Genomic DNA, 15,500 nt, shown 5'->3' on the forward strand with positions numbered 1-15,500 from the left:
GAGGAAAGCGTTCCTCTAGGGCTTTTTTCAAACTTGACTCAACTGTCATTGGAGCTCCTGTGGGGGAAGATCCTTCAGGTGTAAGACCGGGGCCAGCCACCGGAAGGAACATCCTCGCTGACAGTGCTGACCCGGTAGAGAAGGAGCAAGTCGGAGCCAGTGGCCTCTTACAAATAACGCTCTGACAACACTTGCTCTGCTTGATTGTGGCTGTTTCCATACCTGCTTCCCCCACTTATCGGTGGCCCTTTCGAGAGGAGGGGTTGTGTCCTAGATATTTTTCTCTCCCCACATTCTGCCTGGCCAGTCACAGGCACTCAGTGTGTGTGGGAATGAGTGAGTGCAGGAACAAGTGCCGGCAATGAGCAGATTAATTATGGCCGGGGGCTGTGGAAACCGCTTCCCAGGCCCCCCGGGGCTTACCCAGCAAAGGTTTACGTGGCCGCTATCCACCTGCGTAGAGGGGCCCTATGATATTTTGCCCCATCAGAGGAAACCAGGTTTGACACCACTTTCATTTTATATACTTAAGCTGGTTGAGTTTGCTCACTATTTCTTTACTGTTAGGCACTTTGCCTACAATTAGGATAAATTGCCATGTGGGCAGCAACAGAACAGACTCATAGAACTCTTTATTAAAATAGCTGAGCGCTAATACTGAAGAATGATGTGGCCAGAACTAAAGAGCACGTTTTTAAAGAAGGCAAACACCTAGGTACAATGTAGTACCTTAACTGTTATCAATCACTACTTAATCTAATTAGTTTAGAAGCTATTTTAAAGAGCTTAATTAGATTAAGCTGTGATTGATAACACTTTATATCTACTTGAGTAGAGCACTTCTTCTAATTCACCTTGAATCTTTATGCTTCCAGTCAAAAGCCTGTTTCAAACATGTGCTGAGCATGGGGAAGGAATTGGGAAGTACCTGATTGGCACTGAAATCACTCTGGGTGCCTGGCACCAGGCTGAGCTGGGGGCCTTGGCAGAGTCCTTGGGTGCAGACATTCTGGGACATCCTGAGATTCTGCTTCAGGAGGCTGAGAGCAAATGGGGAAACACGGGTCAGCAGAGCAAGGAGCGAGCAACTCAGCATGCCCATAGCTGCCTGGAGCTTACCTGGCTTTAGGTCAGCATGAGTAGTACTAGCTCACACCGTCCTGGGGGAGATGAGCTGCTCGATCACAGTGGAGTCAGGATAGAGAGGCTTGCTTAGCCTGACCATGGAAATTAATCATTGCATCACCTGCGGCAGGTGAGGACTTATAGGCCTGCCCCTCCCTCCGCCAGTGTTCCCAAAACTGTGACTTTCCTTTGAGCCTGCAGGGAACTGGGGGAGGAAATAGGAAGCAGGTTATTATCTGGGGTGGGACTGTACAGACTCCAGGATCTTCTTGCTGGAAGTAGGAGGGGGGATGGGAAGTGGATCTAGTCTAAACTAAGATGCTTGCCTTTCATCTCCTCCCTGCAGCCCGCATGTGTGATGCCCACCTTCGAGGCCCCTCGGGCATCATCACCTCCCCCAATTTCCCTATTCAGTATGACAACAATGCACACTGTGTGTGGATCATCACAGCACTCAACCCTGCCAAGGTAAGGCTCCGGGGGAGGATGGGGAGTAACCTGTGGGCAGGTCTGGCTTGGGAACAGTTGGTCTCCGAGAGGTTTCAAACCCAGAACTTGGTTGTGGTAGATTCTCTGCAGGCAATTCTTAAAAATTGTTTTTATTAAATATCAAGTAGTTAAAAAGCATATTTGTGAAACATAAGTAAGATATAAAGAACATCAATACAACAAACGACCTCATGGTCCTCTCCCAACCTAAGAAAAACGAAACAAACACAGCTACCTTAGTGATGCATGTCCCTCCCTCCCCAATCCCATTCTGTTTCCTACCCCTCAGGCACCTTGACTGTGTGCTTTTTGTTCCTCTGCTTTTCGTTATAGTTTGCTTATAAATGTATATCTTTAAAAATACATTATTTAGTAAGCCAGCGTTTGGACCTCACAGAAACATTTTCATGTCGTATATATTCTTAATCAACTTCACTCAAAATTGTGTCCCCAAGATTTGTCTCCATTGGTTTGTGTAGTTTGCCCTGCTGTATACATCTCTTCACATGTTTATTTCACATTTGGTTTTTTCTGGTGCAATGCTCTTTGTTCTGTCATAGATTTTACAAGTATCTTGCCAAGATCCACAAAACAACGTGTTAGAATCTTTATTTTACTTATACCAAAACTACAGATCAGTTGGAGAAGAACTGATATCTTTATGATACTGAGTCTTCCCATCCATGAGTATGGTATATCTCTATTTCCTTAGGGCTGTCAGTAAACTTGTGTAGTTTTTTTTTCCCATTATAGATCTTGTTCGTTTCTTAATATACGTACTTCTAGATATCTTGTATTTATTGTTACTGTTATAAATCATATCTTTTAAAATTTCACTTTCTCTCTAGTTCTTGCTAGTGTTTAGAGATGCAATTAATTTTTATTCTTTGATTTTTTTAATACAGTAACTCCTGTAATAATTTATCTGCAAATTATTTGGGGTTTCTAGAAAGGACAAAGAATGATGGTTTTACTTTTTCCTTTCCAATCCTTATACCTTTTCTTTATTCTTTTTCTTGCCCTAATGTTCTTGCTAGACCCTCCAGTACACAGTCAGTCATTGTGATGATGGTGGGCACACTTGTCATTGTTTGATGTTAAATAGAATGTTCTTATTTTATCATTAAGTGTGATGTTTTCTGAAGTTTTTTTTTTTAATTTATGGTTCCTTTCTGACTCTAGTTCTCTAAGTGCTCTATTGTGAATAAATGTAGAGTTTTATCAAGCACCTTTCTATATCTATTGATATAATCATGATTTGCTCCTTAATTTTCTTAGTGTGGTGAATTACATTAGTTGATTTTTCTAATGTTAAACGGACCTTTTGTTCCTGGGACAAACCCAACTTGGTAATTTAGTATTAGATGCTTAAATAAGTGTCTAAGTGTTATAAATGCCTATATTTGATTCGCTAATATTTTGTTTAGTAATTTGCTTCCATTTTGTTAGTGAGATTGACCTTTTTTTTTTTTCATATTACCCTTGCCAGATTTTTTTCATCAAGACATTGTTAGCCTCATAAAATGATTTGGCAAGTATATCTTCTCTTTTTATCCTATGGAGTTAATAGTGGAAGTTGGAATAACTTTTACCTTAGAAACTTGGTGGAACTTTTCAGCAGAACTATCTAGATTTGGTGTTTCTTTGTTGAAAGATTTCAAACTATAGTTTTAATACTTTTAATGACTAAAGGACTATTAGATTATCTTATTTTTTTCTTGAGTCCATTTTAGTAAGTTCTCAAATTTATTGGCCATAAAGTTGTGTATACTATCTCTTACTATATATATTTTATTCCCTCTTTTATTTCTAATTTTGTATCTTTTTTGCTCAATATTGCCAGAGGTTTCACACATTTTATTCTTTGCAAAGAACCAATTTTAGTTTTGTTAATATTTCTTTTGATATGTTTATTTTTTATTTCACCAGTTTCTTTCCTTCAATTATATTTTGGTATATTCTTGGTTTATACTCCTTTTTTAACATGCTAACTTTGATGCTTAATTCATTTTTTTTCAATCTTATTTAAGCATCTAAGGCTACAAATTTCCCTCTGAAGACTATTTTGGCTATATTCCCACAGGTTTCATAGGTAGTATTTCTTTTTTCCTTCAGTTCTGAATATTTTCCAATTCCATTATTCTTTTATCTATCAACCATGAGTTTTTTAGAAATATTTCTTAATTTCCAGATAGAGGATTTTTCTAGCTGTCTTTTTGTTACTGATTCTAAAGCTGTGGTCAGAGAACGTTGTCTGTATTTGAATCATTTGAAATTTGTTGAAACTTTTAGGATCAGGAATGCTTTTAGGATCAGGAATGTCATTTTTCACATATATTCTTTGTGTGTTTGAAAAATAAGCTGTACTTTGCAGTTTTTGTGTTCTAATATCTTCATGACATCAGCCTTGCTAATTGTGCTTACGTCTTTTATATCTTCATTGTTTTGCATTCTTTATCAGTCAATTGCAAGAGAAGGCATATTAAAATCTCCCACTATGATGGTGGTTTGACTAATATTCCCTGGAATTCTGTCAGTTTTTGCTTTCTATATTTTGAGACTGTTATTAGAGCATGCAAGTTGAGAATTTTATATCTTGCTGATGAATTGAGCTTTTTCAAAAATTTATTTATTTATTTATTTATTTATTTATTTATTTATTTATATTAAGATGTGTTAGTCACCATACAGTACATCATTAGCTTTTGATGTAGTGTTCCATGATTCATTGTTTGCATATAACACCCAGTGCTCCATGCAATACATGCCCTCCTTAATACCCTTCACTGGGCTAGCCCATCCTCCCATCCCCCTCCCCTCTAAAACTCTTGGTTTATTTCCCAGAGTCCATAGTTTCTCGTGGTTATTTAATGACTCTCTATACCTGTAGTAATGTTTTTGACCTTAAAGCTTTTCCCCCCAGCTATACCATCAGTTTTTGGTTTGTTTTTTGGGTTTTGGTTTTTTTGGTTTTGGTTTAATAAATCTTATTCTCTTGCTTTCAACCTTTCTACTTCCTCATGTGTTATATATGTCTTGTGTATAGCTGGATTTTTAAAAATCCCCTCTGACAATTTGTCTTTCAACTGGAAAAGTTAGACCGTTTAAATTATACTATCATTTGTATTTTTCGGGGTTACCCCAGATGTCTAGCGTTAATATGCATACTTAACAAATTCTAATGTAAATAGTAATTTTATGTTCCCTCTGAAAATCAGAGGTCTTAGAACACTGACTTTAATTACTCCTTCCCAATTCATACTCTATGGTGTGTGTATTTTCATGTTGCCTTTCTTTTACTCACAAGTCATTATTGCTCTTGTTTAATAAAACTAATGTCCATTTAGATTTACTCACACATTTACCATTTTGTTCACTATTTCTTCTTGCATATCAGTCCTTCTCTTTGGCATTACTTTCTTTCTGTCCAAAGTACATGCGTTAGAATTTATTTTCCTGTTAATGGCAAACTTTCTTAGTTCTTGTTTGTCTTAAAATGTATGTTCTCCCCTTGTTCTTGTAAGAACACTGCAATTCACTAAGTATTTGATTCTTGTTTGATAATTATGTTCTCTCTGCACATGGAAATATTATCCCGATGTCTTCTAGCTCCCATTGTGGCTGTAAGTTTACTGTCATTCCTTTGTGTGATAGTCTTCCAGCTGCTTTTATGGTCTTTGCCTTGTCTTTATTGTTCTGCAGTTTCACAATCAAGTGTCTAGTTGTGGATATCTTGGCATTTATCCTGATTGACTTCATTAAGCTCTGGAATCTGTGGATTGTATCTTTCATCAGTTTGGGGAAATTTTTAGCCATTGTCTTTTCAACTGTTTTCTCTCTTTTATTCTGTCTCTTTTCTGCTTCTGAAAGCCTGACAAGACAGGTTAATCTTTCTCATTTCATCTTCAATGTTCCTTAACTTCTATATTTTTCTTTCATTCTCTTCACCAATTCTCAGTTGATCTACATCTAATCTCTGTTGAATTCATTCACTGAAGATTTATTTTAATTTCAAATAGCACCATTCATATTTTATGAGATCCTATTTTGTTTTTTACAAAAAGCTCTTGATCATATTTTATGGTTTTGTCCCCTACTCATGTGTTCCTTAATTCTTTAAGTATGGTAAACATGTTTATTTTATATTCTGTATCTGTTAATCCCAATATCTGAAGTCTTTGCAAGTTTGATTCTGTCATCTGTTGTGTCTCACTTCTTGCCCCTCTGTCGTCTGTTGTTTCTCACTTCTTGCCCCCCCAGAACCACGTTTCCTTCCTTGTACTGTCTGTAATTCTTGACTGTGTGGTTAAAATCATAAACTTTGTCTATGAGACTTCTTTGAGACCTGGGTTTAAGGTGGTTTCTTCCAGAGAGAGTTTACATTCACTTCTGCCCAGTGCCTGGGGGCATTACCAGCCAGAAACCTCTCATACTAAATTCTCAGTATGAAGGTTTCAACCCACCCAAGTAACTTGCAAACCCATGTGAAGTCAGACTTATTGTCAAGGAGTGCCCGGGGGAAGTTTTCTGTTTTCTGTCCACTCAGTGTCAAGGTCTAAGATAAGTCATCAGCCTCCAGATCCATGCAGAGGGCAGTAGTGGCAGGTGAGAAGGAAAGCAGTCTGTCTTCTCACTCACCCTCACACTATGGATGCAGCTTTAATTAGCCTAGCTTTATTCAGGGCTGTCATACTAGAATCCCCACTTTTGTGGGTCCTGACCTTTGTCTCCTGTTCCCTCTTCTCCGCAAGGCCCTGAAAACCAGAGCTCTGCTTCACCAGTTTTTAAAAATGCACTCAGAGCCAATGCCAGCTTCATCTGAGTCACATTTCGGGTCCTACATTCACTGGATTCGGACTCTGAGTATTCTTACTTTATTAGTCTGCCCAGGCTGCCATAACAAAACAAAACAGACTGGGTGGCCTTAACAAGGGACATGTATTTTCCCACTGTTCTGGAAGCTAGATGTTCACAATCAAGGTGCCAACAAATTCAGTTTCTGGTGAGGCCTTTTCCTAGCTTGTAGATGGCCTCCTCCTCGCATGGCCTTTCCTCTGTATGCATGCGGAGAGAGAAACTCTTCGGTGTCTTCTGCTCCTCTTATAAGGACACCAATACCACTGGATTAGGGCCCTACCCTTATGACCTCAGGCCCTCTCTCCAAATTCTATCACACTGAGGGTTAAGGCTTTAACATATGAAATATGGGGGAGATATAAGTCAGTTCATAGCATTTACTATTTTTCTTTTTAAATTGTACTCAACATTTTAGAATTGTTTGGTGAGGGTGCTTAGGACCACAGTGCTGGGGACAATGGAAACAGATTTCCTCTGCAGGGCATTTTACAAAGAAAGAGTCACGTTTCATCAGACTATTTGATGATGAATCTAGTCAATAGGGAAGGATGTTTCAGCCACCTGGGGATGGAGACTGGACCCGAAGGACTTACTACCACAAGGTTATTAAGTTGTTGACGAGAAGGCTCTTTCTCGAGTGTTGTTAAAGACGCTTATCTCAGGTTTCTTTTGAACCTGAAGGCGAGGTACAGGGGAAAGTGTAGATAAGGCCTGAGAAGTTTCTGAGAAACAGTTTGATTCAGCTTCCCCCACCCTGCAGAAGGGCTAGGACTCCATATCAGTCACTCCCTCACGTGTCCTGCAGGAGGTCACGCCAGCCTGGCTTCCTGAAGCCCGCCCCTCTGAAGGGTACTCCCTCAGAGTCAAGCTGTGAAAAGGGTGTTCCCGTCATCTCCAGGGGTTCTCTAGGAGCTTCAGGCAGTGCTGAGGAGCCCAGAGAGGCTGAAGGGAGTCCTTACCAACACCACACTGGAAGAGAGCCAGGGAGCATTGCGTGCAGAAAGAAGGGTGTAAGTGTGGCACCCGGAAATCCAAGACTGAGAAACCAGAGCTGCCTTCCTGTAAACATCAGGGAAGATGCATAATGTGTTTCTAACCCTGTTCACTGGCCACGGGCGGGATGCAGGTGTGTCCGAGGACTGCCTGTCCAGTCGCCCTTGGAATGCCCCCCTCAGTGAAAAGCCCAGTCTCTCCAAGTTCATAACATGTCTTATGAGATGAGCACTCATTCATTCACTAACTGTAGATATGACTCTGCCCTTGCGGAACATGTACGTACACAGGAGAGACGACAGGCACGTAAATAAAAACCTAGAGTGTGGGTGAATGCTGTTGGAGGGGTGTCCAGTTTGCTATCTTGGAAAATGTTGGAAGGAGCCACTCACTGGAAGGTCAGGGAAGTTTTCACATTTGAGCAGGGTCTGCAAGGATGAGTAGGCTTGGAAATCCATATCTCAGAGTGGATGCATGTGCAAAGACGCTGAGGTTTGGAGCAACCTCTCAGAACTGAAAGGAATTCAACATGTCTGGATCAAGATGAAGTTGGAAAGGTCACAGGATCCAGATCATACTGAACCTACATGCCCAACAGAGAGGCTTGGGCTTTGTCCTGAGGCAGATTTTTAAGGGCAGAAATGTTAGGCTCTTGTAGTAACAGCAATAGTTATGTCTTATTATATGCATATCATATGCCAAGCACTGAGCTAAGCCTTCTGTATAAATGCTTTTGTTTCATTCTCTTCATAGTACAATTAGGTGGTGAAAGACCCAGGTGATGGATGAGGAAACTGAATCGTGGATAGGTTAATGGGTAGGAAACTTAGTCATAGTGCATAGCCAGGAAGTGGCAGCACCAGGATTTAAACCTGGTCTTTGTGGTTCCACTGCGCATGCTCTCAGCAGCTGGGCTAAGCTGCTGGATGGAACAAGGTCCCAGGGTAGATGGGAGGGTGTGGGACTGACAGCCCTGAGATCAGCCTTGGAAAGGATGAGGGTCATCCTTTCTTCCAAACCAGATCAATAGCAGGAAGGTCTTAGTTTTTGGAAGATGACTCTGGCAGCAATGGAGAGGATTAGAGAGGGATCCTGGAGGGAGCAAGACAAGTTAGGAGGCAGAAGCAGTTACCCAAGTAAGAAAAATGGGGACATCCACCAAGGCTTTGGAGACATGGAGGGGGAGACAGATTTAAGAGAAATTTAGGGAATGGAATGGGACTTGGTGGCTGACTGAATGTGAGGTTGGGGGGGAAAGGAGAGTCTTATTCAACACTGTATCCCAGGTGACCAGCACAGCGCCCGGCACATAGTGGGCACATGGCAAACATGGATTCAGTGAACAAGTGAATGATGACATAATACTTTCCGACTTGGACCAATGGGAGGCTTTAAAAGGAAATGGAAGGGGAGGAACATGCTTTACAGGGAAAACATGGTGCATTTGAGGTGCCTGTGTTTCGTGCAGTGACATTTGGGTATTACCCAGTTGGAAACTGGGTAAATGGGTTCAAGAGAGAAGTTGAGTGTTACCTCCTCAGTACATGGGGGAGAATAGAAGCCTAAGGAATAGACAGCACTTCCTGGAGAGAGCAAAGAGAATAGGAAGATTCCGAATGGATCTGGAAACACCGTCCTTATAGATAAAGGAAATTCAGTGCAAGACACAGAGGAAGAACAGCGTAAGGTAGGAGGAGAATCGCCCCAAAAGGAGAGAGTTTCCAACCAGGATACGTCTAACAATGGTGGTGATGAACAGGTCTTGCTGGGGAAAGGACTGAAAAGAGACTGTTGGCTTTGGCCTTGGAAGAGGATCTTTCAGTGAAGCTTTGGGGGTAGAAACAGCCGCGGGGTGGGGAGAGAATGGATGGGAGGGGAAGTGCTAGGAGCAAGGAGCCCAGACAGCCCTTCTGACAAGTTTCAAGGTGACGTGAAGGAAGGAGAAAGAGCAGGAAAGGGAGGCGGGGTGGACAGAAAGTTTGGGGCCACTTATATCATTTGTTCAGGATGTTGGAAACTGGAGTGTGTTTGCAGGCTGAGGGCGGAGCATGCGAGGAGGAAGAGAGTGAAGATGTAGAAGGACCTGAAGTAAGTGAGAGACACCTGGGACTGAGAAGGCAGGGGCTCTCTTGCACAGAACAGGTGCAGAAGGACAGTATCGGGAAGAGAGGCTGGGCTTTGCCGGGACGCGCACAGGGCAGGACGCATGTCTGCCCCTCCTTATGATCCTGAGATGATTATTCATCCCAGGCACCTGGGTATCTGTGGACATGAGGACTCTTGCTGGAATTCCATCCCCCTTGTAGAACTTCTGTGGGCTGAGATCGAGAAGGAGCTGTGAATGTTCCAGTAACTAGAGCCCCCCAAGGACAGCAAGAAGGTCCAAAGAGAAGTGAAATGCTCTGGTGTGGAAATGGCCAAGAATATGTCAACATACCAGCATGGACTGAGTACCTATGGACTGTGCAGCTCTGCACTGTGGGGACAAGAACTTACAGTCTTATTGGGGAGGCAGGTGAGGGGTATGTCTCTACTCAGTAAACTAAGAATAAAACAATTAAAAACACCTGGGCCGTCCTCCTGGAAGCTTGGCAGATTCGGGGAGAAGAGAGAAGGCTCAGAGCAAGTGATGCTGGCTTATTCCAAATGGCTCCACATTCTCCCTTTGATTGAGATGTCCTTGAGAAATGTGAGCCCCACCTTGGCCATTTGGTCTATCTTAGTCCTTATAGTCATTCTGCTCACAATACTATTTCCCAAATTTGGTTAATTGTCAGAAATACCTGGAGAGAACTTAAGACACAAATTTCAGAGCTCTTTCCTCCAAGATAGGATTCTGTGGATCTGAAATGGGTGCTGGGAATATGTACCTTTAGAGGGTGCCCTGGTGTGCTGAACAACAACCCCCTGGCCTCATAACAAAGCACACAGCACCCCCCCCCCGACACACACACACACACACTCAGGCAGCCCTGGCTTCAGCCACGCTGAACTCCTGGTTCATAGACACATGCGGCCCTTTCAGCCCTCTGTTTGGATACATCCAGCCCTAGTATGCCTCCCCTTCCCCTCCAGGCAAGCGTCTGTCCCCCTTTGACACGCTGTCCATATACCCCGTCTTCTGAGAAGCCCACCTAACTCCACCAGGTCTTGGTTCTTCCTCCGTTCCTACAGCATTCCATCAGCCCCTTTTGTCTGTGTGCATATCATGTCGCGCTGGGTTTAGAATCTCCTTCCCCCACAGCCCATGAGCACCTCGAAAGCAGGGACGGTGCTTGGTGAAGGAGGAGCTCGGAAGATGTTTGATTACGTTAATGATTGACGGAGGAGACCTGTCCCCGTGTCAGGTAGCTCCTCAGATACAGCCCTGCCCCCGTGGGGCCCTGGGGCCTCCTCCTGACGGGACTTCTCAGCTGGGCCTCCCAGAAGACACGCTGATGGAATTTCTGTGGTCAGAACTGAAGCCCAGCCCTGCGTCCGTGTGCCCTGCCTGCACACATCTGCCTTTCTTCCGCAGCTCCTCAGTGTGAACTTGAGACCTGTGATCCGATTTGTATGTGAACCTCACTGGGTTTGAGCAGGAGAGTCAATCCACCTTTACAAGAGAAGAAGTACAAGCAAGGCAGATGGGGGAAGGGGGCATGGACAGGAGAGAGAAAGGAAAGCGCATTTCATGAACTTCAAAGCCAAAGATAACAGGGTTTTGATTATTCCCTCCTCAGGGATTACCATGTCACTCTTCCCTTTGTGCACCTGAAGAATTGGGAATCGCTCTCCGGGCAGATGATGGCTTACGAGTGCAAATGTCAGGAGCACAGCTGGTGGCCCATTTGCTCACTCACTTACTCATTCAGCAAACATTGACTCACGACCTGTCTGTGCTGGGCCCATGTGAGATGCTGGCTGGCCACCGGAGGGCTTCCCTCCAAGTGCCCCCAGGCCCGTTCCTCGTGACCCCTAAACCTGATTCTGTTCTTCTTACAGTTGTCCTCACCTCACATTACCTCTTGGCGTTCCTCTCTCCCCACACCACCTCCTCTGTTCTTGAAGGCAAGCCTTGGCCCTGGGCTAGCCAGGACCCTCTGTGGTCCTCATACTTGCCCCATCCCCTCGCTTCCCTGATTCCAGCACCCGTCATACTGTATGGTGTTTTTCATAAACTCATGCATCTCCTCTTCTAGACTCTGGGGTCTCTCAGGGCAGTGGCCATGTTTAGCTTGCCTGCTGTTGCCTCTCCAAAGCCCAGCACGTGGCAAGTACATTTTAACTGTTGAATGACTAAGTGAATAAATGAATTCATCGATCAGTGAGTGAAAGAGCCAATGAATGGATGAATGGGTTCGCTACTCTCAGAGCCTCCAAAATTCAACCTGAGGTAGTGACCAAAGTCCAGAATGTCTGCAAGTTTTCAGTTTCTGCCCCTGGGCTCTCTTTCCCAGCTTCCTCCAAAGCCTCCTCCAGGGTTCTGGAGGCCAGTCTGCTTGAACTCCTGGGGTTAAGGTTAGCCTTCCCACTGGCTTCCCCTCCTCCCCACCCCAAGAGCCCACTTGTCCAGTCCTGCCCTGGGCCTCAGCAAGACCCGTCCAGGAATGACTGTGCAGGCTATGCCCAGGAAAAGGGAGTTCCCCTCCTTTCATGGAGCTAATGGTCAAACTGACAGCAGAATTCATAAGCTGAGGCTGGGTGAGCCAAGGTCAGCCCTCATGGGCTCAGAGAAGTGCTCTGAGGAAGAATAGGGGAAGTGGGACCAGCACAGAGGATTGTGGAAGGGAGCTCTGACTAGCTAGGAAAGAGCAGGCCAGGCCATTTCAGCCTTGGATGTTCTTGCCAAGATGCTAAGCTCTATCCTGAGGGTCAAGAGTTGGCAAACTTTTCTATGGTGATAGAAAGCCTTTCTTCAGAACCTATAGCTATTAGGTTGCGATTGACTGTGAACTATAGAAAATCCCTCCACAGTAGCTAAAACAAAACATAGTTTATTTCTCCGTATAACAAAGGTCCAGAGGTGAAGAGTTCAGGGCTGGTTTAAGAGTTCCTTCAGTGTCTCCAGCACCTTCTAGTTTTCCCTCTGCCATTCTCTGTGTGTGGCGCTTGTCCTCATGATCACAGGAAGGCTGCTCTAGCTCAGTCCTCACATCTGCATTACAGGAAAGCAAGGAGAAAGGTGGGAAAATGCCTTGAGGGCTCCTCAGCTTGTGTCTTATTGCCCAGAACACTGTTACTTAGCTGTCCTTAGCCCTGAGGTTAGCTAAGTACATTGCCACACTCCAAACTCAGAGTTTTGTTAAATACGGGTAAACAGAGGGAGAGACATTGAGTAAACCACTGTCCATGTCTGTCACAGAATCCCAAAACATGAACTAGATCAAAAGGAACTTCTTTGGTTGATCCAGGGCTCCGCTCACTCTGGCTCCTGCTCTGCCTTGGTTGACGGCTGCACAGGTACCTTTGTGGAACCCTCGGGTGCCTGAGAACCCACTTTGCAAAACCTCGCTCTATGCCAGAGGTCAGCAAACTTTTTCTGTAAAGAGCCAGATAATAAATATTTTAGGTTTTGACGACTGTATGAAGTTTTTGTTGCATATTCTTTGTAGTGCTTTATTTTTTTTTAAACCTTTAAATATATAAGAACACTTCTTAATTCAAGGGGCCATATAAAAACAGTCCACAGGCCAGATTTGGCCCAAGGGCTATGGTTCTCCAACCCCTGCTCTAAGGGATCCTGGGGCTCAGAGTTTGGGTACAGAGTGAAGGATAGCAGCAGAGGCAAGGAGCCCAGAAAGGAGGCTCTTACGGAAATTTAGTCATTGGACAAAACTGTCTCAGGTTAAGTTTCTTGGACTCCAGCTTCCAAAAACACTTCCTGTGAACGCCAGATCCTCTGCGGCCTCCCCAAGGCATCGGGCACAGGCTGGCAGGCCTGGGATCTCTGTCCTTTGGGTGAGCCTGGGCAGTGTTCAGGAAGCAAGGACTGTCCTCCAGGACCCAGGGTGGGCACCCCCCATGGTCTCACTCCCATCCGCCACTGTTCGGGAAGGCAGCTGTATGCTGAGGTTATAGTCTGCAGACCCCTGCCCCCTACTGCCCTCTGCAGCAAACACAGGGCCTCGAGGCCCTGCTGCCACTCCTGAGCCCTGGACCAGCCTCCTGGCAGGTCTCCCTGCCTCCATCCCTGCCTTCATGCTGAGTTATAGCTTCCCCTCGTCTTCACCATCAAGTCCAGACCACCCGCTCTGGCCTGCCAGGTAAAAGCCAACTGCAGACTCAGCCAGGCTGCTCTTTCCCCCCACCCCCCACCTCCCACCCCTCCCCTGCCCTGGCTGCCTGCCCTGCTCTTCGCTCCCAGGTCAACGCTCACAGCATCTCCTGGACACAGCCCACACCGTTCTCCATCCTGTGAGGCCCAATGCACCTCCTCCATGTACCCCCTCCATGTACCCCCCTCTCATTTCCCCCTTCTTTGTGATCCCCAGCATTCACCGTCTGCCCCGTGCTCTCAGCTTTGGGATTCTGCTCCAAATTGTCAGGCAAGTGAGATAACTTCTGGGAAGCAGCTAGCTCGGTGCTTGGCACATGGCAGGTCCTCAGTAATTACGTCCTAGATGATGGGTTCGTTTATCCCTTTATTTGATGGGTGTAAATTGGGTGTCTGAGCCGTACACAAAAATGCCTCTTTGATCACGCCTGTTTCATGTGCTGCCACTCTCCTGCCTCAGAAAGACACTTTGCAAGTTTGATTGATCTGCATGTTAGTTAATGAGTCATTATAGGATCGTGTCTTTAAACAAAGGCCAAAGAGAAGAGAAAAAAAAATGAAAGCATCAGTACATTGTGCACTGGGGGGCTGTCCCAGCACTGCAATGTTATGTCTGTTGTACAGTCTACTTGGTGTAATTAGCTCCTGCATTAGGGTCAGATGCTCTGAAATGCAGTTCACATCAATGGCCGCTCTGACCAGTGATGGGAGTCATTTTATGGCTCTGGGTTCTGGCCTTCAAAGCAATATTTTCCCATTATAGACATAATAATCCTCCACTCCCTCTTTCGGAGGTGGCTTGGTGAGCTAGTGTCCTCTGCCCCGAGGCTGGCTGGAAGGGCGTGATGGTGGCAAGAGTGTGCATCCAGGACCATCACTCCCGCAGAGGCCAGGCCCCTCCTCCTGCAGAAGGCACCGCGGCCTTGCAGTATTTTATACGCAGCAAGTGCTTGCCCAGCTGCTAGGATTCAGCAAAAGAGCTTAGGGAAGGTTGGGAAGGGTAAGTCATGGTCCCTACCCAGTGGACCCGAGACCTCGCTGGGGCTGTTTTGAGGCAGTGAGTGGCAAAGAGCCTGGCCTCCAGCTGCCTGACGAGGCCCAGTTCTACCACTCAGTTGTGCGATCTTAGGCAAGTTCCCTAACATCTCTGTGCCTGGGCTTTTCCATTCGTAAAATGGAGGTATTCATAGTAGCTGTTGTTGTGAGTTTCCCCGAACTGATTGTCCTAAAGGCTCCGAACAGCATCGAGCGCGTGGTAGGGGGTCCATGCTTGCATGAAGAAATCTCGTAAGAGAAGATGATCGAAAACTGTGAATAAGTGTCTCAAAGAATCTCCTCGACCTGGGGTCTGCAGACTCGCCCACGTGGGCCCAAACCAGGTCATTGCCTGATTTTGTGGGTCAGGTTTTACTGGCACATTTGTATGCATGCTGCCTGTGGCTGCGTTCGTGCTACAGCAGCAGAGGTGGGTAGTTGCAACAGACATCCTATGGTCTGCAGGGGGCAAAACAGTTACTCTCTGGCCCTTTACAGAAATGGTTTGCCAGCCTTTGTTCTAGATGGTAACTCCAGCGGGAGACCGAGAGCGTAGCCATTGGTCCGTGCTGGGGAGCCGGGAAGGGTTTGGAAAACGGTCTCTGGTTCAGCACTGTCTGAGCCCCTGGCCTGTGCCTGGTGCAGTGACAGTCAGTGGCACCAGAGGCAGGGAGACCTGGCCCCTACCCCTGCCCCACCCCCGCGAAGTTCCCGGTGTAGTGGAGGAGCAGGTAAACAGACCAAT

At 45.3% G+C, this 15,500-nt stretch overlaps 1 protein-coding gene across 1 annotated transcript in view; it reads left to right on the forward strand.

Moving 5' to 3' along the window:
* The window catches only part of CSMD2 (CUB and Sushi multiple domains 2), a 571,607-nt gene that overhangs the window by 302,643 nt on the left and 253,464 nt on the right, over positions 1 to 15,500 (forward strand). Inside the window, exon 10 of the mRNA XM_087858682.1 lies at positions 1,472 to 1,593. Coding sequence (XP_087714808.1) covers positions 1,472 to 1,593 — 122 coding nt within the window. The remainder of the gene's footprint in view (positions 1 to 1,471; positions 1,594 to 15,500) is intronic.

Source organism: Ursus americanus, chromosome 33 (assembly GCF_024610735.1).
Source record: "Ursus americanus isolate L20-20 chromosome 33, mUrsAme1.1.p, whole genome shotgun sequence".
NCBI lineage: Eukaryota > Metazoa > Chordata > Mammalia > Carnivora > Ursidae > Ursus > Ursus americanus.